At 41.1% G+C, this 25,171-nt stretch overlaps 2 protein-coding genes across 2 annotated transcripts; both read left to right on the top strand.

The window, feature by feature from the left end:
• Positions 1–1,938: 1,938 nt before the first annotated feature.
• On the top strand, positions 1,939–15,445 carry pparab (peroxisome proliferator-activated receptor alpha b). Its single transcript, XM_070907821.1, has 6 exons — positions 1,939–2,149; positions 3,838–4,001; positions 6,680–6,818; positions 11,496–11,695; positions 14,565–15,018; positions 15,201–15,445. Exons 1-6 carry the CDS (start codon positions 1,942–1,944, stop codon positions 15,443–15,445), a joined length of 1,410 nt encoding a protein of 469 aa, XP_070763922.1. The 5' UTR covers positions 1,939–1,941.
• Positions 15,446–20,060: 4,615 nt separating this feature from the next.
• On the top strand, positions 20,061–24,946 carry yars2 (tyrosyl-tRNA synthetase 2, mitochondrial). The gene is made up of 5 exons (XM_070907561.1): positions 20,061–20,887; positions 21,779–21,946; positions 22,112–22,267; positions 22,547–22,717; positions 24,444–24,946. The coding sequence occupies exons 1-5, from the start codon at positions 20,100–20,102 to the stop codon at positions 24,601–24,603; spliced, it is 1,443 nt and encodes a 480-aa protein (XP_070763662.1). The 5' UTR covers positions 20,061–20,099; the 3' UTR covers positions 24,604–24,946.
• Positions 24,947–25,171: the final 225 nt, after the last annotated feature.

The following is a 25,171-nucleotide window of genomic DNA, read 5'->3' as shown; positions in this document are numbered from 1 at the left end:
CTCTAAAGGAAGACCTGAGGGCCAGGAGCTAGAGGCTGAATGCTAAAGAGGTTTGCTTTATCCTAGCAGAGCTAACACTGCCTCCATTCAGAATTACAAGTATATTGTAGAGAGCGTAGCTCAGTAAAGCGGCCCGCCTCACATGCCAGCCTTCTTTTCATGTAGAGTAGTGGTTATAATGGTGGGAATTTTCAGGGTCTTTACTATTAGATGCAGTTTAGTTCATCTGGGCTGTGAGTCTTGATGATAAAATGTAGTTCATTGCAATGCTTGCAATTTTTCTCTGCTTTATGACCCTGTATTGAACCTGAAAACTCATGCAGAACTTTCTTTTAGTTGAATATTTCACTAAAAATGCTGCCATGTTCATCACTTGCTGTGCTGTCTTTCCTCGTGGCTCCAGCCCTAAAAGATAGGCTGCCTGTGTTTTTTTCACCTCTGCCATTTGCAATCAAGGTAGCTATAAACTGAGCAACAGACAAGAGTGATTGATGTAAACTAATTCTAAAGTTAAGTAAAATGCTGAGTTGTATTAGACAATTTAAAGGCTGGCTCACTGCTCATCCATAGCCACATCCATCCATGTTGCATGTGGTTGGTCTTGTTGTCTTGCTGCTGTTGTTATTACATATTTTTTCAGTTATTAGTTAGTTTCAGTTATATCACTTATCTGCTTTTGGTCATGCTGGCTGCTAGTCACCCACCAGCCCTGGATGTAGTAAGGACCCTTCTGTTCTTCCATTTTTTCCTCCTACTTGAAGGGTTAAGATATCACTGAAAGAGAGATTCGCACTCAAGCCGAATCTCTATGCAAATGATCTATACTTTCAGTTGCTGCTTCAGTGGCATACCATTCATTTCCGTCAATAGATCTTTTAAATAGACTCACAGGGAGCACTGAGGGCATAAACATGTTGAGCATGCAGTCAGTCTCTCTTCTCAAACAGCCCAAAGTACATTGTACAGTACGGGGCAAGTTAAGGTTAAACTAAAGGCGGACGCGTAGGTGCGAAGGTGTGGAATGGCCGAGAACAACCAGCAGCTGCTGTCTTAAAGCCGTATAGTCACCCTCACCCCCACCGCCCACCTCCCCCCTCATTTGATGTTCTTAGCGGGGCCTGATGGGAAGGGCTTACTTAAGATTGACCTAGTTTACGTGCAGATGTATGCAATTCTAATATGCAATTTAAGGTCCATTCCCTCTGTCAGTCTTAAGCTTAGCCAACAAGACAAGACCACTTCTTAATGCACTTTCACGTGCATCTCACAGCTCCTCACAGTCCCCACTGTGCAATTCAGTAAAATGTCACCCATCTACTCTACAAGCCAGTCTGTCATGTCTCTTCTAGCTCAACCCAGACCTAGCCTTCCTGCCACAGCACAGCCTAAGCCAGCCCAGTGACCTACATTCATCCCTCCACATGTCTCTGTGTCGCACTCTCTGTCTCTCTGTCCTCTTTCTCCTTCTACAGCTGTATGAGGTTTGTAAGTATAAGGTTACTGTATTTGGAGTGAATAGGTCAGAGGAGTGGAGTGGCCGGTGTTGTGTCATAAGATACTCCATGTCCTTCACTCCCTCACTGCCTGCTGACCCACTATAGCAACGTGCCGCACCTGTCAGCATGGATGGCCACATGTTGCATCAGCACTACTCATTAGGCCTAAATGTGTTAGCCAGTGTTGTGTTGAATAGTGTGCACTGAAAGATAATGCAGTATTACTCTGGTGTTCATGTTGATGATGATGTTATCGGTTTTTAGCCATGCTAGCAGCGTGGCTTTATGGATGGCAGTGTTGGTCGGTCGGTCCACCATTTTGATCCAGACTCTCTCTGTGTTTCCATATCACCTCTTTGACCTCTTTGTCTTTTTTCCACCCTCCCCCTGTCCTCTGTCTCCAGTCTGATGTGTGAGAGTGCCAGCAGCCCGCTCCTCCACCGTGATGGTCGACATGGAGAGCCACTACCATCCCCCTTCGCCCTTGGAGGACTCGGTGCTGGGCAGCCCTCTGTGCACCGATGGCGACTTCATGGGCGGCATGGAGGAGCTCCAGGACATCTCTCAGTCCATCGACAACGATGCCCTCAGCTCTTTTGATGTCCCCGAATACCAGTCCTCCAGCAATGGCTCTGAAGGTTCCACTGTTCTAGGTGAACTGAAATGATCTCTTTAGATTATTAATAATATGGTGAGATGACAATGTGGGGTTTGCTCCCACACTATCATTCCACAGTTTCAAAGTGTCCCCAGCAGCTCAGTGTAATCTCCTTGCTGTTGTTGTTGTTGTTGTTGTTGTTGTCAGAGCAGAGGTCCCTCAGTTTAGCCCCCTAATCCCTAATTTGCTACAACTGAATGTTGTCCAGAGAGGACATACACTTTGGCTAATTTAACCTCTTGACTTAACCTACAACAAAACTGTGCTTCAATCCTTTGACAGTCTTTTCTGTACTTATTATAGTCCTTTGATCTTAACTGGCTTGTTCTTACTGAGTGATTTACTGAGTGCGTTCTTGGATTTTCCTGCCCATTTCCCACCAATTCCTTCCATATTTCCAGCTTATTTCTTCTTTTCTCTCTCACCTTATCTACCTCTTATTTTCTGTACTCCCTTGTTTTACCTCTCTGTCCTCCACCAGCCTTTCTCCTCGCCCCATGTCCAATGAGGAATTCACACATTCCTCAGCCACCGTGCACCTCCTCTCAGGAAACATTCATTTTGCTGCTGTGTTTCCTCCTGAGAAAAGAAGTAACATGGACATCTGGGGAATTTATGCTACTACCGAATTATGCAACAAGTGAAGAATGATGAACGTTTAATGGAAGAATAGGGGGTGTGAGTGAGGGAGAAGGAAGGAAAGGGGAAAAGAGAGGAAGGTATGTGGAGAAGGCATCACGGAAACATTTGATGATGTCATGGAAAAGTCAGCGAGAGGGTGTTTAGGATTTATGGATGTTTGGGAGTGCTAACAGTGAGAGACAGGAGCAGAGGAAACACTAACATGCTTTTCTTGTCCACACTCAGTTGAAACATGTGCACTTGCACAAGGCAGGACCACAGCTTCAGGTCCGCTGCCAAATGCTGCTTATCCCTGTTCTGGCGTCTCTCGACCAACTCATGTGGCTTGACTTAGTGCCACTGTTTTGTACTATTTCATCTTTGCTATTTGTGTACCAAACAAGTTCTACCAACCATGTTCACTTCACAAGGTGGAAATAGAAAACTGTTGACAGCCTATGTCAAGCCCCATGACCTCTCATCCATGACTAAGATCAGTAATACTACTCCAATGCTGTTATGCCACAGACGGCATGCTAATATCTCTGAATAAATAGTTGCTGTGATGGAACAGACTGTCTTTGATGGGGCAAAGAGGTCAAACTGTGCTTAAATTCCACTAGTTCTTTGCCAGAGGGAGATGAGACTTCACAGTAGAGATGCATTCGTTAAGGCAGATGTAGTTGCAAATTTGTACATTTGAAATTAACTAGTTCGTACAAAGTGTCATCCAATCACATCTGAAGGCAAAAGAGTTGCCATAGAGAGGGACAACAGGGTACGCTTTCGGACAGTCTCGAGCATGTCTCCGAGTGCAATGGTGGGGCTCATTGATGTGTTTTTGATAGTTTACAAGAGAACATATTTCTTATTATATATAATGTTTGTAGGATCAATTGCTGGTTTTGGTCTTTTCATGGGAGTTGTTGACATTCTTTTACAATATCACCACATTTATTCTTTCATTGGCTATCAGTGTAGTTGTTGCCTTAAGATGTGTGTATTAGTCAGGCGCAATAGTGCAATGTCACCTTTAATCAAACATGTGCTTGTGTTTTGTAGATGCCCTGACACCAGCATCCAGCCCGTCGTCGGTTGTTTACGGGATGGCAGCGGGCCAGGAGGACTTCTCATCTTCCTCCTCGTCGCTCAACCTTGAGTGTCGAGTTTGTGCTGACCGCGCCTCGGGCTACCACTATGGAGTCCACGCCTGCGAGGGCTGCAAGGTGAGACGGAGATTACACACATGAATTATACAGTCAAACAAGTGGTTCTATCTTTAGATTTCATGTTGGTGAAGACTAGACCAATGTGAGGATTAGTGACTGAGCAGGTAGGTCTCGTTAATGGACATACTTTTGTTGAAGGACATCATTGTAAGAACTGAATCTGTGGCCAAATTATCACACATGCCTCTGCCTTAACTGGTCCCTCATCTTCTCACCCTACACTGTGTTCTACTTACTACTGCTTTCTCTGCTTCTGTCAATATGTCTGTCAATATCCATCCGTCGCCTCCTCCCAAATTCATCCACACTCACTCAAGCACAGACAAGCCAAGAATTACAAGCAGCTTTCTGACTACACATTATCCAACTTCAAAACAATAAATCCTATATTTGGAATTAAAACACTGAAGAAAGTAGGGCTTGGCAGGCCAGAAATCCAGAGGCAGTGTGTCTTGTGACTAATGATAACTCCTAAAAGCATCAGAAATACCAGGCTCGGCCTTCACACGTGGTCGCACAATAATCTTTTAGTTAATTGTTTACCAGTCATGTTGCAGAACAACCCAAGGCTGTTTTTTAAGAAGCACTGAAGGACAAAGATAATGACTCGAGGAGTGTATGCATGTGTTTTTGAGCCTATGTTGGTATGTCAGTATTCTGTATTCTTTTGTATATTCTATTTTTTATCACTGAAAGGAAAAAAACTGAAGCAAGAGACTTTTCTACACCTCCACACTGTGAATCCAGTGGGAGTATGAATGCCAGGAAGTGATACATAAACCCAGTAACTCCATCATGCCAACATGCTGTTACATAAACCTTTGCATTAGAGCAGCAGTTCACTGAAGTGTGACTCTGCAGTGCAATGGGAGAAGGATTATGTCTTGGTGTTCATGCAATAGTGGATGTACTATATGTGTGTGATTGTGCGTCAATACACATAGTATCCACACTGGACGACACTGGCATCAATACACATAGTATCCACACCACACGAGTCAAAGTTATGTGACCTGTGCTGTGAAGTCGTACGGCTGTAAAAGTGTAAAACAGCAGCTTATCACAAAAGTCAAGGTGAAATTGTTCAGCTTAACATCTACCTTTAGGAGGGAGTCATTAAAGTGCATCTATCAGAAGTGACCTATGTAAGTGCCTGAAGGTAATGGTGAAGCCCCTACTTTCAACATTAGCTGGACCAGATGAAGTCAGCATTTCTCGATGAAGTCTGTCATAATGGGCCAGCAAGGAAAGAATTGCTGCCGCGTTCATTTTACGTTTTTTGAAAGCCTTTATTCAAAGGTTGATAGCAGTGAGGTGACAGGAAACGAGGGGAGACAGAGAGGGGAAGTGCAACATAGGTCACCCACTGGGAAAGGAACCAGGGAAGTTGATGGTATGCGTCTTAACATCTAGACCACGATGGCACCCCAAAGCAGCCTTCCTTAGCCAGGATTTTGCAGATGCCCCAATGCTGTGTCCTTTTGAGACCTCAGCTGTGTGCCTGTAAATATTTGTAATGTGTTCAATGGTTGTCTGCAACTCCTAAAATATCACATGACCATATGATGACCCCCTGTACTTACCAGGTGTTTGGGTTTGTGCGCAGTGGAAAGTGGAAAGTAACGGGGAAAATGATGATTATTGGCACAATCCTTTCAAGCACCCTGAACATTGGTTATTTCTCTACAACATGAAATACTCATGACTAAATAAGCCACAATGAGGTTAAAGTTATTTATAAAATATTTCATAAAAACATTCTTGTATAAAACAACTTCACATGCACACACTCATACACATACGCACCCTCTGCATCCTTTGTGTCCTGTTGTTTAGTCATGGATCAGTAATAGGAGGAGGCTGACCAGTGTCATGTCAGTTCACTGATCCTTTATAACAGTGGACACAAGCAGCGTCGGCACGAAACCCATTTGGCCTGTACTTCAATTCTGTCTGGGCTTCACGTCAGCCTTGTTTTATGTGTGTATGTGTGTGTGCACGTGAGGTTGGAGGTTAGTGGGTGAGAGTCAGTCAGAGTTACTTAACATGTGATCACGTGGTTGTAGTGTGCCTGTGTAATCTTGTATTGTATGATTGTTTGTGTGTCTGTCTTACTGTGTGGGTGTCTGTATGTATTTTGGCACACTGGGTGACAGTTTTGGATAAAATTGCAGTTTGCTATTAAATATGGCTAAATATGTTATTAAGCAATTCCCCAGGCCATTTTTACCCTCCAGCCAACCACAAACATGCCACTTGGTACATCTGTTACATCGGTAACTGTTCCTCGCCAAAGTTAAAAAGTTTCTTTTTGTCAAGATTGTGAAAGTGAAGAGAAATTGATGGTGAAACTATATGTCTGATATTGTCAGGCACCATTCATGTGGGAATAAATGACTGTCTAATGGCTTCTTTCTTCATAAAGATTTGGTTAATAGTTTATTTCTGGATACTGAAACTGGTTTCATAACAGCGGAGTTTATTGAAAGGTAATTTACTAGTCTAAGTTATATGTCAGGTATTGTTTCATTTGTTTCATGTGCTGCCTGACTGAATCTGGTCTATGGTGTTCATGTCAAATAATTATAATCAAAATAATAATAATTAATTTTTTTCTTCTGCAGTATTTACATTTTAACTGTTTTTTACCATGTTTTTTCACTTAATTCTTCCAGGGTTTCTTTCGGCGGACCATCCGTCTGAAGCTGGAGTATGACAAGTGTGAGCGCCGCTGCAAGATCCAAAAGAAAAACCGCAACAAGTGCCAATACTGCCGCTTCCAGAAGTGCCTGTCGGTGGGCATGTCCCACAACGGTGAGTCCTACAGAGCGGGCCACACATACGCATATGCATGGTTCTTGTTAGTTGTAAGTACTCAGTACTTACCAGAGCACCACAGTTGTGCAGATGCCAAGAAAGACTGAACAGGCTCATACACACAATTAGCACCAATAAGCAATTTAACACCGCAGTTGTTAAGATGACATGTTAAGGCAAGTCACCAACTGAAGACTAATCCCAGCTATTAGACCTCAAAATTAACCCATGTAAACCGCTTAGATCTGCAACTCATTCATGTGCAGTAAGTGGTGTATCTGTGCCTGTGCATGCTGCAGCCATTGCAGTGTTGGGGTCATATTGAATCACAATGAACCCACTCAACCCTTTTTTGTGCAGATATGTAAACAAGAAGGGAGATCCCAGGACCAAGTGAGTCTATCCACCTGATTATGTGATTTCCAACCAGCAGAAAACCTATGGAGCACAATAAAAGTCTGCTTTTCTGCACGGATAGATCTGAAAAAAAAGATAATTATATACTAATTAATAAATATTTTTGTCGCTGGAAGAAATCCTGCACTGTTTTACAGCAATAATTTCTACTCCTACATTTGTTTTCATTTGTAAAAATGGAAGATTTCAAAAATACATTTGTAATATTTTATGAAAAAGTTGTAATTTTGTGAGAAAAATAATATCAAGAGAATAAAGTCGTTAATTTGCTCGTCAAATTTTCTTGGAAAATTAAGACTTTAATCACATACTGTGGGTTTCAGTCTTGACTGTCACAGAGAAAATACCTGCACATTCAAGGTTCAAGGGATTAAAAGGTTCAAGGGTTCATTTTAATGGTCATTTTACAACAAGGTTGTATAGCTTTTACATTTGTAAATTTACATTTGTAGTCCCTTTATGCTACGCACACACAAACAACACAGCAAAACATAACTATTAATTTTGATGGAGAGATGGGGATGAATTTAAAAGGAAAGGCGCTGCTCTGGAGCCTGGTGGTACGCCAGTTTGTAAAGTTTCCTGTCAGTATGCTTTCTATTGCTCCTCTGTAAAAGTTGACAAGAGCTTGGCACGGGAATTTTGCTCTTTTAAGTTTCCTTATGAAGTACAGCTGTTTCTGAGCTTTCCTAACCAGGGTGGAGATGTGAGATGATCATGACAGGTTCTTTGTGATGCTGATTCCCAGGAACCTGAAACTGTTCACCTGCTCCACCTCAGCTCCTTGGCTTTGCTGACGTTGAGCAGTAGGGCGTTCTCTGTGCACCAGATTGTTGATTTCCTCTCGATATGAAGTCTCATCATTGTTTACAATCCAGCCGATGATGCAACATCTATAAACACCCTAAACACAATACTGTCTTTCTTAAAAGCCTCACATCAGATTTTCACCTCAACGCTGCTTATCTTTGTTTGGAATACAGGAATATTGAGGTTAAAGTATGAGATTCTGGTGAATGTTGTTTACTCTGTGTAAACATACAACATGGCACGCTGACCCTTGGCCAAAGTCAATGTCCTGGTTAGAAAAAAACTGAAACCGATTTTGGAGATGACGTGTGTGTATGTGTGTTTGTGCAGGCGTGGAGGTGCTTGTTCTTTCTGGTCTGTCAGTGTATTTTTAGTAGAAGGATCGAAAAGGTCATTGCAATCGGTGGGTTTACATAGAGACTTTGCACACTTTGCAGATATTCCATACTAATGGCAGTGAACTTGTGGATGCAGAGGCTGAACTGAGCGTCTTTATATTGTCACATGGGGTTATTGACTTAAGAGGCTTCCTTAAGGCCTAGCCCAGATTTTGATCATGATACAGTAGGACCTTAAAGCTCAGCACTAGTAGTATTTCTGTCAGCTGCATTTCCTCTTAGGGTATATGTGTATTGAGTTTCATAGGTCTAAATGTAACCGTAGAGGGGGAGGAAGGAGATTTGAGACCAGTGCAACCCGATCTTTTGAGGTCTGGTGGTCTAAGAGTCTACAGTACTACTAATTTTGGAGCTTTGTCCCTCCGTTTGTATCGACCACCAATTGATTTCACAGTTAAATCTGAAGATACTGGACGTTGCTACTATGGTTACTACGGTTCAGCAGTTTTAACTTCTTTAAATTGAAATGTATCGACAGACATTCGGACATCAACAGGGAGGGGGAGACTTTGTTTGGAATGTGGGAAATTTACTGTCGTGTGGTTCACAGTAATTATGTGTAATTTCCCCCCAGGGATCAATAAAGTATTTCTGATTCTGATTCTGATAAAGTACAGTGAGTTACGTTCACATTCAGTTTTTGTTATAATATATGAATTATAACAGCATGCTCTGTTTTATTTATTTCACCATAAAATCCTAGATATCTGTCCAAAACTCAGTTGATGAAAGGCAATCATAACAAAAATGCATAACTGAGTCTCAGTATAACGAAATATACATTTATTGTTGAGTTCAGTAAGATCTTTTATTTTAATGTGCACCGTAGAGAGGTTGCAACTAAATGATTTTTTTTAAACAACTTAATAATACCTCAGATCTCATGTACTGACAGGTTGCACTATAATAAACACATAATTTAATGTTTTGGTGGTTTGTGAGAAAATAACAGATCCTAAGCAATGGAAGTCTTACTGTGTTGAAGGAGGTGTTTAATGGCTGGAATCTTCTTCCCCAAATCAGCCGTGATTTAATGGAATGACAGACTGTCCCCCTCCCACCTTTAGCCCCCCAGACTCATCCACTCACACCAGCTCTTAGGAAATGGACTTATGCTCGGCTTAACATCACGCACTTCCTCTCATGTTAATTAGACTTGGCTCCTGCCCATGCGCCTGCTCTGCAGCTTTACCAGCTTCAGATGATCCATCCTCTTTGTGAGAAGTAATCTAATGGGCCCTCGTGCTGTCTGCTATCTCCGTATCTCGTCCCTGCTCAGTCCTGCTCAGTTGGCCTGGATTTGTTTCAGCAGTGGGTGGCTCGTTGGAAAAGAAATCAGATTTCATTTTATGCTTTTATAGTCTTGTAAATGCAGGCGCTATGTGCAGCTGGATGTTGGGCTGTCGGAGGCCAGTGTGTGTTTGTGTGCATCAGATTGTGCCCATTGAAATTGGTGAGGAGGGGTTAAAAACAGTTCACCTCTAATCTCATTAGTCAAATGGGATCAGGCCGTCTGAGCGATGCCAGTATCCTCTCGTAGAAAAACAACTCTTGTATAGTGATGAAGCACACTTATGGACTGATGTCCACTTCCTATAACCTGTTATGTTCATCCATCATTTTCTATTGCTGTAATGCGTCAAAAGGAAAGTCCTTTTACCTTTTTTATGCCTTGATAGCTGTGGCCAGGTTACCCTGCTGGCCATCCATACGTCCATCCCATTCTTGTGAACACGATATCTCAGGAACGCCTTGAGGGAATTTCTTCAAATTTGGCACAAGAGATTATCGTAGCGTAATACAGGGCCTGATATTTATCATTTGTTGATCATACAGCCTGTCAAATGTAATACAAAACCAAAACAGCCATAAACATGAACACTCAGTCAGGCTGAGCTGTCTATTGCATCACCTGGGCCACCACCTGGCTCAGCCATTGCTCATAAAGTGTTTATTGTACAGAGGACTGTGGGAACTAATTTTATTTGCATTCACTGCCAGGGACTTGACAGACTGCTTGCATCTGTAACACTGAAGTAGACATAGGTGATGCTTTTGTCTTTTAAAGTAGTAAGGTTCCTGACCTCTTGGACTCTTTGGAAGATTGTTTTCACTTCACTTTAGTGTGTGTCAAGTACTAGAACTGTGGTGTTTGCATATCTAGTTGCTGCAGTCTTTTTTTATAGACAAATAATACATAAATATAATGAATTTATAAATGTAGAATTTAACTTCTCTGACTTTGAAATAATGGCCCGGGGCTGCACTTTGGTTCAGCTGTAATGGTAATTAATTTATATTGAGAAAGGCCAGACTCAAGTAGCATCACTGGTGGACATCTTTGTGGACATCAAGTCTTTGATGGAGTACAGCATGCCGAGTCAAGTCTCAAGTCAGTAAAATGTTCAATCTTTTTTCTTTTTTTCTTTGGTACATTCTTTTAACTTGGTATCAGGTCAGGTGTTCAGGTGTAGAGCCAGTTAGACCTTTTATGATTATGACATTATGTTTTTCGAGGAAATGTAAGATTCTGTTGTTTAGAATACCAGATCCTCATATCCATAGATTGGGAGAAATGAGGCTTTGGCACCAGATGTCAGGAAAACAGTGAGCACAGCAAGATGTTGAATAGCCTGAGCGCTGCTTTCTATGTTTTCAGTGGTGCTATTTTTGAACATTTCATTGCTACTGCTCCACAAGCTTTATTTGTACAGATTTCATATTTCTTTGGATACATTCAATGTTTTTTCTTCTCTGCTGATATGTTGACTTGGATTCATTTTACTTAGTGGGGTATCTTTGTAGAGATTTTGAAAATGATTCCTCCAGATGTCAGCATCTTGAATAAGTAATTACTGTGGCTTTGTGGAGCTCAAGCTATTTTACATTTTTCAAAACTGGGTTTGTTTTAAAGGACTTTGAGTCCTCTCTTTGTTCTTATACAGTAGATTTCTCTGTGTTTTATTGAATGGGCTGTTGCTGTTTATAATATTATAATATGTAATTTAACAATCTTAGTCTGACTTTCTGTCTGCTTTGCTCTTTATAGCCATCCGTTTCGGTCGGATGCCCCAGTCAGAGAAGCTAAAGCTGAAGGCGGAGATGGTAACGGGGGACAAGGAGGTGGAAGACCCCCAGCTAGCCGACCAGAAGACGCTGGCCAGACAGATTTATGAGGCCTACCTCAAGAACTTCAACATGAACAAGGCCAAGGCTCGAACCATTCTAACCGGCAAGACCAGCACCCCTGTACGTTGATTAAGAGTAGTGGGTTGGTGAGTGAAAGGTGTTGCTTGTGTGTGTGTGTATGTGTGTGTCTGGATTGCCTGTTCATGGCTCTTCTCATTACCAGTATTTCCACACAGGTCAAGGTCATGTTGTCTTGCAACTTTTAATTTATTTCTTCCCCATTGGAGTGACATATACGTCATTCTGAGCACATTCAAAATTTGCAATCAAACTAATGTCTCAATATGACCTGGCAGCCAGTACCTCGGAGATTATGTGCCGCCAGCCAATGACAGAAATAACTTGCTCAATCAGTCATGCAACACACATGCTGGACAAGGAAACATCTGTTTGCACCGAAATTTTAAAAAGAGCCAGTGTATGAGCCCATCACTTCTCGCTCCGCCGTCTGTTTCCCTCCATGCCTGCGCACTTTTCATCATCCATCCCCAGTCTCAAAGAAAAACATTCCCTCGCAGCCTCGATTCTTTCATTTTCTTTTCATCAGAAAAGAGAGGTCATCAAGGGGAGGGTCAGGGACTGCAGCCCTGAGTTGTTGTGAATTCCATGGATGGATGTGTGTAGGTGTGAAATAGGTCAAGAGGGACAGGTCAGTCCAAGTGCACATGAATGTTCAAACACAGACCTCCCCCACTGCTTCTGGAGATCAAAGCTCCGAGAAGGACAAGTGTCCATTTAGAGTCCAGAGGGAGTCTCTGGGGTTTGCAGCCATTGGAAAGCAGTCGGTTGAAAATGCACATATTGTTTGATCCACTCTTGATTTTAGAGCATGAAAGAACGCCCTTCTAATGTTGGTGCATCTTGCAGTATTTTCAGACTTTACTGAAATATTCTAGAGATTTCTGAGATTTATTTTTTTATTCTGAGATATATTACCTGGGAATTTGTGAGCTGTAACTAACTATTATAATTGTATTCTTGATTATTCTGTCAATAGCTATTCTAATTATTGAGTTCTATGACAAAGTTCAGCATAGCAAATCATAACTGAGGAAGGCTATGCATTGTTCTTATTTTTAGCCATGCTAGCAGTGTGGCTCTCGGGATGACGATGTTGGTCTGTCTGCCATTTGGTTGGTCCACTACGTTGGTCTGAAATATCTCTACAACCATCAGACGGATTGCCATGATCTTTTGTAGAGAAATTCACGCCCCCCAGAAGATGAAGCCTGCTTTGGTGATCTTATCATCAACTGCCATCATCATCATCAAAATTATGTCTAACATGTCTAATGCTTTGGTTTATGACCAAATACATACAAAACTAAAGACATTCCCGTCAGCAACAGCTGTGCTTAGCAAATGTTAGCATGCTAATATGCTACACAAAGATGGTGAACATGGTAAACATTATACCTGCTGAAGATTACCATGTTAGCATTGTACAGTCTCACATGGCTGTAGACTCTTGTCTTATTTCTTTTAGCTACCTGTAGCTCTCTTGAAAGCTTGTCAAAGTGCTGTAGTCTTGTGGAGACTTATTGTTCATCAGACAGCTTCTGGAGCATGTACAACATCATAATAAATGGCTCCACTTTTTTCCCAAATGTGTTGTAACAGTTAGGTAAAGTGTAGTGCTGTCAGTGTAGCACCCCTGGCTCTGCTTTTAGTATAAACTGTATTAATATTTATAGAAAAAAATGGCCTACAAACCCCATTTGAGCATCCATAAAGGTGTAGCTGCAGGGTCAAGGAGAGTAATTATGCCATCATGGAAATTTAAGTCAACAAGGGCTGTGGGCTTTGTATCTTTCTCTATGCACTGAAGTACCAAGGTCTCCTCTGAGGTTATGGCGACAATAAGATGATTTTGACTTCTTTGCTTCTGCAGGATCACATAGCATCAATTCAGGCAGTGAGCCCAAAAAAGAGGAAACGTTTATCCGTTAGAAAAACTGAAGTTATTTACTTTATACATTCTGAAACTGAGATTATTATTTCAAGAACTAAATTTAGATTGTAGCATTATACGATTCAACATGCAACTTGTTCAGAAATACATTATGTTTGTTATATCAACGTTTTACTTATTGTAAATGATCTGTTACAAGTTATCTGATGATCAAGTATTGTGTTGACGTAGAAGTACCACAAAATTGAACCGCTCTGTGTCATGTCCCGCATACCTTCCCCCACTACTCTATCCCACATTTAGCACAGCATTCATGAGTCAGAGCTCTGATATCATGTGCAGCAGCAGGTGTAGCTGCTCATCAGATGTTGTAACTTGTCCCCTGTGTGAGTAGTGACACAGCCAAAAACACCTATTAGATAGAATCAGTCACTGCTAGCATGAACTTACATACTTCCTTGCCTTAACATACCTGTGCACCACTAGCGACATTATTGGGATTGTGTATACATCGTTTTATTATAGTAGTATTTGTCAACATTGTTTCAAATGAATTCCCTTCTTATTTTAGACATTTTGAGTTTGCGCTGGTGAAAGCCCTCTTTGCTCTGATACTGCTTTACTTTCAACATTAACTGTGCTTATATTTCTAGAGAAATTAATTGTACCTCAAACCTCTGTTAAGTGTTAAGAGTGATATCCATAATTATAAAGAGGTAGGGTCAAGGAGCGTAATTATGTAATTATGGAAACATTCAAGTGCCAATAAGGGCTCTGGGCTTAGCCTCTCCTTTCAGGAAAGGTTATGGGTAAACACCACAGTCACTAGAGGTTTTCATTAAGAGAGGTTTGCTGATTCAGCTTTTTCCATATTTATATAGTCAGGCCGGGTTTATTTATGTAGCCCAAAATCACAGTACACACTGTACTGACTGTGTTGCAATTTCATTGGAAACCCATTTTTAATCATACTTTACGCATGGCTCATAAGAGTTTGTCATTCTCCACTGTCCACAGCCTTTCGTCATCCATGACATGGAGACCCTCCAGCTGGCAGAGCAGACACTGGTGGCAAAGATGGTCGGCTCAGCGGGAACGCTGAAGGACAGAGAGGCAGAAGTTCGGATTTTCCACTGCTGCCAGTGCACGTCGGTGGAAACCGTCACCGAACTCACAGAATTTGCAAAGTCCGTCCCCGGGTTCTCAAGCCTGGACCTGAACGATCAGGTGACTCTTTTGAAATATGGCGTGTACGAGGCCCTCTTCGCCATGCTTGCCTCCAGTATGAACAAGGATGGGCTTCTTGTAGCGTATGGCTCAGGCTTCATCACCCGGGAATTCCTCAAGAGCCTGCGGCGGCCGTTCAGTGATATGATGGAGCCAAAGTTCCAGTTTGCAATGAAGTTTAACGGGCTGGAGCTGGATGACAGTGACCTGGCTCTGTTTGTGGCTGCTATCATCTGCTGTGGAGGTGAGGATGCAGGAAAAATATGAATAAATTCTTACTCTTTTTACTCTATCTCAAAACAAATGCTTCCTTATTACACAAATTGCAGAAATTGTGGAGGTACTCCGGTACTACCTTCCTATTGAATATTTTTTATTCCAACAGGAGGCTATGATTAAAGTTTATTTTTGCTCTTCTGTGATTAGACCGACCTGGCCTGGTGAATGTGGCGCACATCGAGGGAATGCAGGAGAGCATTGTGCAGGTGCTGCAGCTCCATCTGCTGGCCAATCACCCCGACGACAATTTCCTCTTCCCTAAGCTGCTGCAGAAACTGGCTGACCTCCGGCAGCTAGTCACCGAGCATGCACAGCTGGTGCAGGAGATCAAAAAGACAGAGGACACCTCACTGCACCCACTCCTGCAGGAAATCTACAGAGACATGTACTGAGGGTTGTGGAGGAATAACCAGGAGAAGCACTCTACAAACCATCTCCTTTTTTTCAGGGACGGAAGAAAAAGAGTCCTCCATAAGCTAGGTTGAACCACTTAAACCTGCCCCCCCCCCCCCAATGCAGCAAGAGTTAGCTTTGGCTTCTGATCAGCACAACATGTCCTGTTTAGGCCTTGGCAAGAGGCTAATGATTCTCTTGGTTTGACACAGTGCTCTCCACTCCATTGTGTGGACCTTCATAGGCAGAAAAGTAATGTATGCAAAGATGTGATGTACAGTTGATTGAGCCCCTATCTAGATACCAGTGTATGCAATCTCTGACCAAACTCTTGGATAAAAACACTAAATGCTAATTTGAAGTCTTTCAGGTGACCTCCATGGTTATCCCTATCCTAACCTTTAACAAGCCCTAAAATGAGGAAAGTGACATTGCCACTCCAGCAGTATGTTTGAAAATAGATTTTTATACTGATGTCAAAGAGCAAAGAGCCATATACCTTCACAGCTAACAGCACCCAAATGACTTCAGTGGCAGCAGCAACATTAACAGAGTAATGATACAGTTTTCAAGCAAGGCAGCTTCTGCCAAATTGGCCCTCCAGCATGTTTCTTCACCTTTTTATACCCAGAGACACAACTGTGGTGCCACCAGGAACATAATAATTTATTTGTACTGTAAGTCTTCTAAGCCATACTTTGTTTGTAATGATACTGGAAATGATCAATGTCTTTCATATGCGTTTCTCTTCCTAATAAGACACCATCAAGACTTGGTTTGGATTATCATCACATATTACTCATCCACAAACTGTACAGGCAATATTATTTTTACACTTCAGAATAAGGTAGCAAACTCTCAGTTTTTCAAGACAGAAATGTACATACACCACAAAGCACATTTGAAGCACAGACACACATATGTTATTATGACACTGTTTTATACTGGACCTCTGTTAAATGCCTTTTTCACAAAACACATGCACGGACGTTTGGCACTCCATCCTGTTTTGTGTCCTGGTATTCAAGGGCTAAAACCAACATAAACCGCATTACAACCTTAATACAGGCAGACTTAAAGCCGATTTGCTAGAAATTAATTAATTAATTTGTTTCTTAATTTCTCACTCAGTGAAGCTTTGTTCCTCAAAATTGCATCTGCCTTCTATTATATTTCACTGGCTGTGTTTGGTCCTCATTACACATGCAGTTGATTAAGATTCAGGCATCTTATGTGCACTTTACCTTTATGATGGCAAATGAAAAGCATTATTCTTTTTTACTAAGAAGAAAATCATAATGGTATGGCCTCAAAGATTAAACCAATAATTGGGTTTTCCATCACCAGAAATTTGTCATATTAGGTGAAAAGGGTTTGGTTTTGGTCTTGTAGTTTCTCCAAAATTGTTAGGTCATTTTTGGCAAACTGTCAAAATCAAAAGACAAAGGCAAAAGCATATGGCCATCTGCACTTATTTGATTCTGTGAGTAAAATAAAGCCAGTCAGACAGTCTATAGACTTTTTTCAAATATATTTCCACACGGTATCCTTTTAGATGTTTTTGTCCTCTATTTACGATAACGGTGCATATGAAGAGGCCACTGATAAGGAAATGGTGAAAGCATGCGTGGCTGATGGTTTGGATAATTTATATGTAAATCTGTGAGAAAATGTTTTTTCCCCCCATCTGCTTATCCAACCAAAATCTCCAAAAGAAATCATGAATTTATTGAAATTCTATCACAAGAAATTGACCTTTATAATTACATCACATTGTATAAACAGAGTGTACTGTACATAGCTGAAATGATCACGTTGACCGCTCCAACTTTGAACTATGAGGTATACAAGGTACTAATGATGATCAACTTTTGTATTCCTCCGTTTGGTAAATACTTTTAAATGTGTGAAATTTTACAGTAAATGTAGTTATGTACTGTATGATCTTTTTGCTTAAATGCCACATACTTGTGTTTTAATTGAATTGGATCATATTTTTATACTAAAGTATATATGTATGACTAAATCGAATAATTGTTGAAATGGCACGATTGAAGAGTGCGGTGTAAATAGACTTAAGGGTAACAGGGCAACTGCTAATCTGAATATCCATAGATCTGAATCCCGTTGGGGACATTCCTTTTGTTAAAATGCTGTTTTTAGATAGAGAACCATCAATGCTGCAGAATGCATTCAGTTCAATTCAACTGTATTTCCTTTATCTGTTAAATTAAGCTCTTTATGATTTAAAATGAAGCACTCGTGGGCTGTGCAGGGCCCAACCCTGTTGCTCACAGGTTTGGGTTGTTGATTAAAACTTGACCTTTTGAATACAGTGAAAACTACATTCATCATTTGAAAGGTTGAGCTACAGCTCAGCACTGATCATCCTCTTTTTATACTCTGTTCTCAGGTTGCACATTAACAAAGAAAAAATGGGTAATATATGCACAGAATTTCATCATTAGTATCAGAGATCCTCCATAATTGCCTCCTCTTGTTGAACAAACCAACCTTTATTTTTTTTTTTCTGACACATCACATCTCTGTTGATTAAATAGAGAAACTCAATGCACTCATGATTTGCCATCACATCACATGCTATTATGGTAAAGAAGATGCAGTAATGAAAATGCAGTATATACTATACTATATTTTATAATCCTGTTTTTGTCGCGCTTGTTGTCTGACTCTCCTCACTCGCTGCTATATTGTACTAACTCACCAAACATTTCTTATGCCATGAGTAGATTACTGACCTTCAAGCTGCCTCTACTTACTTATTATATCTTCTCACAGAATGTCAGTCCCACATGCAGAATTCAACGCAGCTTGGTTTTCCCCTCGCAGATTCCTGGGATGTGGAGATCCCAGGTATGCTTCGGGATTAACCACAAACAATGTGTGCCTTAGCGTGTGCCCATGCCATAAAACACTAGAGATTCAGAAAAAGACTTGAATTGTGCACACACTTTCAGAATTGTAAACTGTTGGTGTCGTCAGCTAGAATTGGCTGTTTTTCACACAATAGGGCCATGCAGACAGGAAATGATGTCACAAATGATCCTATGTGCTGCAAGACAGAGGCTCAGAAGTACTATTGAAGCTTCATTTTACGTACAGAACAGTAACAATGAAGGATTTGCTTTAAAAAGGACATACTTTGAAAAACTAAACACAAAATGGTTGAAACACTAGAGCCAGGCCCAAGAGGAGAAATCATGTAAATGTGTGACCTTACCCTTACCCTTAGGAATGTCTGTTTTGTGTTGAATTGACAAGGGACTTTTTAACTTGTATCAGGGAAAACTAGTCTTCCTTTGTTGAACTAGCTCAGGACATAGAAAGATACTGTTCCTCCCTCTCTATCTCTGTCTGTCTTTCCCTCTGGACTGAGTTTATAGTGCTCTGCCTTACAGCACACAAACACCAACAACAATATTGATTAAAATTACCTTTATTTTTATTTTCCAAAACTAACAGAAATGTGTTACCAGGGGGCAGTAGTCATAGGAAATAGGTATTTGATTTTTTTTTTTCTTCCTGGATTTCATGGAGTTTGTTTTTGTGGCTATAGTGTCGTGCAAAGAGACAACAGAGACTGTCTTTGGGTGTGTTGTTAATGTATTCTGTGGCTTGGTAACAATACTGTAAATGTTTGATGAATGTATATCTAGTCATTTAAACAATGGAACAAGTTGACATTGAATGGATTTCAAAATAAAATTATTTTAAAATCCACCACATTTCGCGTGTTTGAATTTAAATGGACAACGCTAGAGTTAATAAAACAATGTACTATTCAGTGAACTGCATTTTACTTGTTTCATCTGTGTAATTGTAATAATTGTGTAATCTCTATGTACAGTACCTATGTGAGATTTTTATGGTAAGCACATTAGGTCTACATACAATGAAGGTAGAAGTAACTTGATGAGTACTATGCATTTTTTAACTTGCAAAGGAGGGTAGAAATTAATTAATGATATAAAATAACATTTGCATGTGTGCAAAAGTAAGGCACTACAGCACCCAAATTTCAACAGTATAAAATTTTTATTTATTATCTATATAATATTGTCTATATTGGATCAATAAACAAAACACCTTCATATTCGGGTTCAGGGTGTGCAATGAAACTGTAGTGTAACTTATCTAAGATACTGAGAAGTCACAAAAAAATATTATCGTATTGAAATTATACTCGAGGAATAAAGTTATTTTATGTGAGTTAAGTAACAGTATTCACATATCAATACAGTTCTTTTAATGACAATTCCAATATAAATCACTTTAAATAATTTGTTTATTTAAAAGGTGACAGTACACATTCCCAATACATAGAGAAATGTCAATGGGTGTCAAAGGGTGTTAATAGGGGCCCATGGCATATTTTTGTGCAAGGGCCCCCAAGTTGGTAAATCCGACCATCTGCATGACACACAATAAGCCTGCAGCTTTGAGGTCCCTGCAGATCTGGGTCCCAGGACAGTTGAAAACTGTGCCTGGTTGGTAAGTCATCCTTCCTTTTTCATTGTCCTCGGCAAATCCCCACTTCTTTTAGAACCGGTGCACTAGAGGGCGCTCTACTCATAACAAACTAGCCATGATTCCCAACTCCTCCTCCTACGTCTTCTTGTCACATTGTCCAACATGGCTGCGTCCATGGCGAGGACCTGCAGTTATGTATCGCGACATGGATCTGGTATTATACGCAGGCGAACGTGTCTTAGCCTCACTCTCACATCTAAATTTCACAGCTCTTCAACTACACATAACGGACTGCTCTTTTCTCTGAATAAACGCGGTGTTCTGAAGGACTCTTTCCCTGAAGACGCAGCGCAGGACCAGCTGCCTCGGTTGCTCCAGTCCGGTGTTCAGACTGTGTACTGCGGCTTTGACCCCACGGCCGACAGCCTCCATGTGGGCAACTTGCTCGCTATCATCGGCCTGCTGCACTTTCGAAACGCCGGGCACCACGTCCTCGCTGTTCTCGGGGGTGCCACGGCACAAATCGGAGACCCGAGCGGGAAAACGAGCGAGAGGGAGCGGATGTCCGCGGACGCTGTGGAGGCAAACACCCGCTGCATCCGGGAGAGCATCCAGAGGATTTTCACCAACCACGAACTACACTTTCACGACAGTTCCAGGAAGCTGGGCACTGTGACTGTACTGAACAACCTGAGCTGGTACAAGGACTGGGGCGTGGTGGGGTTTCTGTCGGAGGCCGGAAGGCACTTCAGGATGGGCACCATGCTCAGCCGCCACAGCGTGCAGTCCAGGTTGAAGAGCGCAGACGGTATGAGCCTGACAGAGTTCACCTACCAGGTGTTCCAAGCTTATGACTTCCACCACCTGAACCAAATATACGGCTGCAAGATTCAGCTCGGGGGCACCGACCAGTTGGGCAATTTGATGTCTGGCCATGAGTTCATTCACAAGTAAATGTCCATCCTACTTGAAAAGAGTAACGTTACAGCAGGTTATTGTATCTCTTGTTTTGCATGGTGAGAGAGCTTTGTTCCAAACCTCGTTGAAAATTCTGTTTATTTAATAATTCATTGATCATTGGAAATTGTATACACTCCAAAAAATGTTACTAAACATCGTGTGAGAATTGTCAAGAGCATCTCTGTAATTCGGCACACGTCTAACCTACCAAGTAGCTTAAAACACGTTTCAACAATTTCAAACACTGACACAGGTGACTAACTAAAAATCAAAAATATCACCTAAATCTTCAGAAATGCTCTTGACTTACATTTTCTAGCTTAGTGTAGTTATCAAACTGGAGGCGATCTGCTGTTAATCAGCTAAAGCTTATGATTTCTACCACGCGAACCAAATGTAAAGCTGCAAGATTCAGCTTGGAGGCACCAACCTGCTGGGCAATTTGATGCCTGGCTACGAGTGCATTCACAAGAAAATGTCCTCTGTGACTATATAATCTATATACCTATCACTGTTGTAATGAGTGTTTGTTTTTTATAAATCATAAATGGCAAATGTATACAAAATCACCACTATTAAGTCATCATATTGGTGTTTAATACAGTGAACTGTGTTCCATTATTATGCAGGCCAAACTCTTCACACATGTTAAACAACATCTCCAGTTTCTCATTTTGTTAGTTTTTAGTTTGCTTGAAATGATGAATTTGAACACAATGTCATCATGTCATCCCAGTTTGATTCCACTGATAGTTGAATTATTGCCCTGCCTTACATGCAAAAAGGCACCAGCAATTCAAGAGGATCATTCCACTTACAGGTTTTGAAATATTTACACCAGACAAGCAACACTTGGTTAATAAATCCTGATTCCTCTGCAGAGTGAGCGGTGAGGAGGTGTACGGCCTGACCATCCCGTTGGTGACCAGCTCTGTCGGGGACAAGCTGGGGAAGACTGCAGGCAACGCAGTGTGGCTCAACAGAGACAAGACATCTCCCTTTGAACTCTACCAGTACTTTCTCAGGCAGCCTGATGTCAGTGTGGAAGGGTAGGTGAAGATGAAGCCTGATGATAGCTTTCGGTTACAAAGATAAGATAACCATGTAAGATCTGAACGCATCTGGTAAATAGGTGCTTGTACAGCCATCGCCTAATCTGGCTGGTTGAGGTAGTAACACACTGTAAATTCAGGTATTGTGTGGTCTTTTTGCAGGTACCTAAAGCTGTTTACCTTCCTGCCTCTGGCGGAGGTGGAGAGCCTCATGGAGCAGCAGAGAGAGGATCCAGGTAAACGCCTCGCACACAAACGGCTGGCCGCAGAGGTGACGAAACTGGTGCATGGGAAGGAGGGCCTCGAGAGTGCAAAGAGGTCAGAACATGCTGTATGCAGTATTTAAGGCACTTTTACTCAATATACATTTTCTTTATAATTTCTTACAGTTTTATACATGTTTTTATTTGGGTCACCATATTAAAGGCAGCAGGAATTCATTCAGTTTTATAATAAATGTATAATTGAGGAAGACACCAAATACTTCACTCCACCAGTGTCACTGTTCTGTAGCTGCCCATGACCTGTGACCTTTTTGCAGAGGAGACAATTTACCTATTCAGAGAAGAAAAGTCATATTTAATATTATCATTGCAGATGTACCAATGCGCTGTACCACAGCAGCGTGCAGGCCTTGGAAGAAATGAGTGACGAGGAGCTTCAGGAGCTCTTCAGGGAGGCTCCCTTCCAAGAGCTGCTGTTGGAGCCGGGAACCACTGTGATAGACGCCTGCCGCAGGGTCAGTGCCATCCCAGAGGGACCCAAAGGGTAGGTTCCAGTCCTGCTTTTGTTAAATCCAATTGCAAAGTGGGAAGAGCTGTTTCAAAAGCCATCCACCATGCCAAAATGATTCATCAAACATGATTTCTCTGAAAAAAAAGTTGAAATATTTGAAAGTGGTGGCCCCTGGCGTAAATCTATGATTTTTACATTATCTGGGAGAGTCCTGTGTTTCTATGTCAGGCAACACCGAGGATATTGTCAAAATGGGAATACAGAATGAAGAAAAACGCTTACGGAAACAGCGACCCTAACCCCTAACCCACTTCGCAGCTCTTTTCCAGGGTGGACAATCCCAATAGTCGATAAGAAATTACTTGATTGAAAAATGATGGACGGATAAAGCCTTATGAAGCTTTGGGGCTCTCTTTCAATTTGTGCAGAAAAAGATTTGAAGCTTCGGACAGTGACATCTAGTGGCTGGTAGAACTTATAGCAGCCCCTAAAGACCTACATCTGTAATACTTGTGTTCAGAAGTGCTGCATTAAATCTAGATGTTATTGTGCAGTATGTTACAGTAAAATAATTATGTATTGTCCAAAGAGCCTAGATATAAAATATTTTATATTAATATTAATTTATATCAATATTAATATAACATATTAATGAGCCTTTTTGGTGTAGTTTAATCTGAGTGTGACTGTGGGCTCATGTTTCTAGACTTCGTGGTTGATATTTATGTGACAATTCATAGTTGTGATGTGATTGGATTATTGCACTATTACTTGGTACCAGGTGGAAATGTTCTTATACTTATCTTTCGAGTGTACATCCCCATGTTGTATTCTTCATTTGACACAAACTCTGGCACAATGTATTGAAACAGCTTCGGAGCTGCGGTATCATCCACCCATCTCTATTGAAAACTACATTACCACAGAGTGCCCATATGAATGTTAAAGGGTCAGTCCACCCAAATTACAAAAACATATTTTATATATATAAACATATATATTTACATACTTAGTTTTCATAGTGACTGTCTCTTCTTCAGAAGAAAGTGGCTCCAAAGAAAACTGTTGACTGAATGTTCAGTGCATTATTAAGGCAAATGAGTTAAGATGTCTGGAAACAGATGTTGACGTTGAAATACCTTTACCTGCATTGTATTGGAGCAGCAGCACAAGTCTTAACAACTGGGCAAAAAACACTAGTTACTTTTAAGTGCATATTTGTGTAGAGCTGCAACTAATGATTTTTCTAATTATTGATTAATTAGTCACTTTTCTTTAGACTGTTTCCTCCTATAAGATGTCAGAAAATAATTTAAAAAATGTCCTTTAATGATATTGTCAAATTGTTTGTTTTTTCCGACCAACAGTCCAAACTATATTTAATTTCCAGTGATATAAAACTGAATGTTTGCCATTTTTCATGGGGTATTGCAATGCACGATAGACAGAAAATTGCTAACCATTTTAATGAATCAATTAATTATTTAAATCATTTATTGTCTAGTGTGAGCACAGTATGCAGTATAATCTTGTCAGATGTGTGATGATGCACTGCAGATTTGATATTGGTTGGAATTTTCATCATTTACATCCATATGTAAGTTAAATTCTGTGCTTTAGAATACAAAGTGTGTAAAGATGGATGGCAAGTTGAAAAGTTTGCATGTTCATGACATGTTTTGCAACAATGTCCTGACTATTTCAAAGGTTATGGAGAGGAAACCCTGTACTAACTGACTGTTAAAATGTTTGTGTGCAGGTATCGAATGGTTTTGGAGGGAGCAGTGTGGATCAACCACAGGCGGACGGACAAACCAGAGCAGGTACTGATCCCCAAACTCCACATCCTATCGAATGGACTTACCTTGCTCAGAGTGGGCAAAAGGAACTTCTACATCATCAAGTGGCTCAGTCTCTGAGGCTGTCTGCTCTCGCAAGGGACCAGTTTGACCTATGGCGGACTTACTGGGAAGGTAGGCGACTACACCTCTGCAGGGTCAGTGAGGAGACGAGGATGGACTGATATTTTGGAACATACAAGGTTTCTGGCGTAGCCTGAACCTTAGTGATTGCCTGTGGTTATCATATAAATATGTATATGTACAGATGTGACGTTTATCTAAAGCTATGGTATTAAAAAGCGTTTGATATAAAGATTGTTGCCTGCTGACTTTGTATTGCTACAGAGATCTTGCAAAGTGAACACTAGGGGGCAGCAGTGTCCCAGCCATAATGGTCTGGCTGCAGGCACCCACAGCTGCACCACATACCCTGCTGTGACCCCATAGGTTAATAATTGCTCACAGTAAAATTAAATTGCATCATTTCTCGCAAACAGGTTATGGTTCTATTTTAAGCAAATGGGGTTTCTTTCAATTTGATGTGAACATGAGGCCAGCATCTGTCTTAATGTGGCTGTTTCTCCTGTCTTAGTGGTGGAGGGTGTAAACTATACCAGAGAAAGAAGAACGAGGTGTTGGATAAATT

This window comes from Enoplosus armatus, chromosome 6 (assembly GCF_043641665.1).
Source record: "Enoplosus armatus isolate fEnoArm2 chromosome 6, fEnoArm2.hap1, whole genome shotgun sequence".
NCBI classification, from domain to species: Eukaryota; Metazoa; Chordata; class Actinopteri; order Centrarchiformes; family Enoplosidae; genus Enoplosus; species Enoplosus armatus.
Note: the sequence above shows the minus strand (reverse complement) of the source record. Positions and strands in the feature narration are given on the sequence as shown.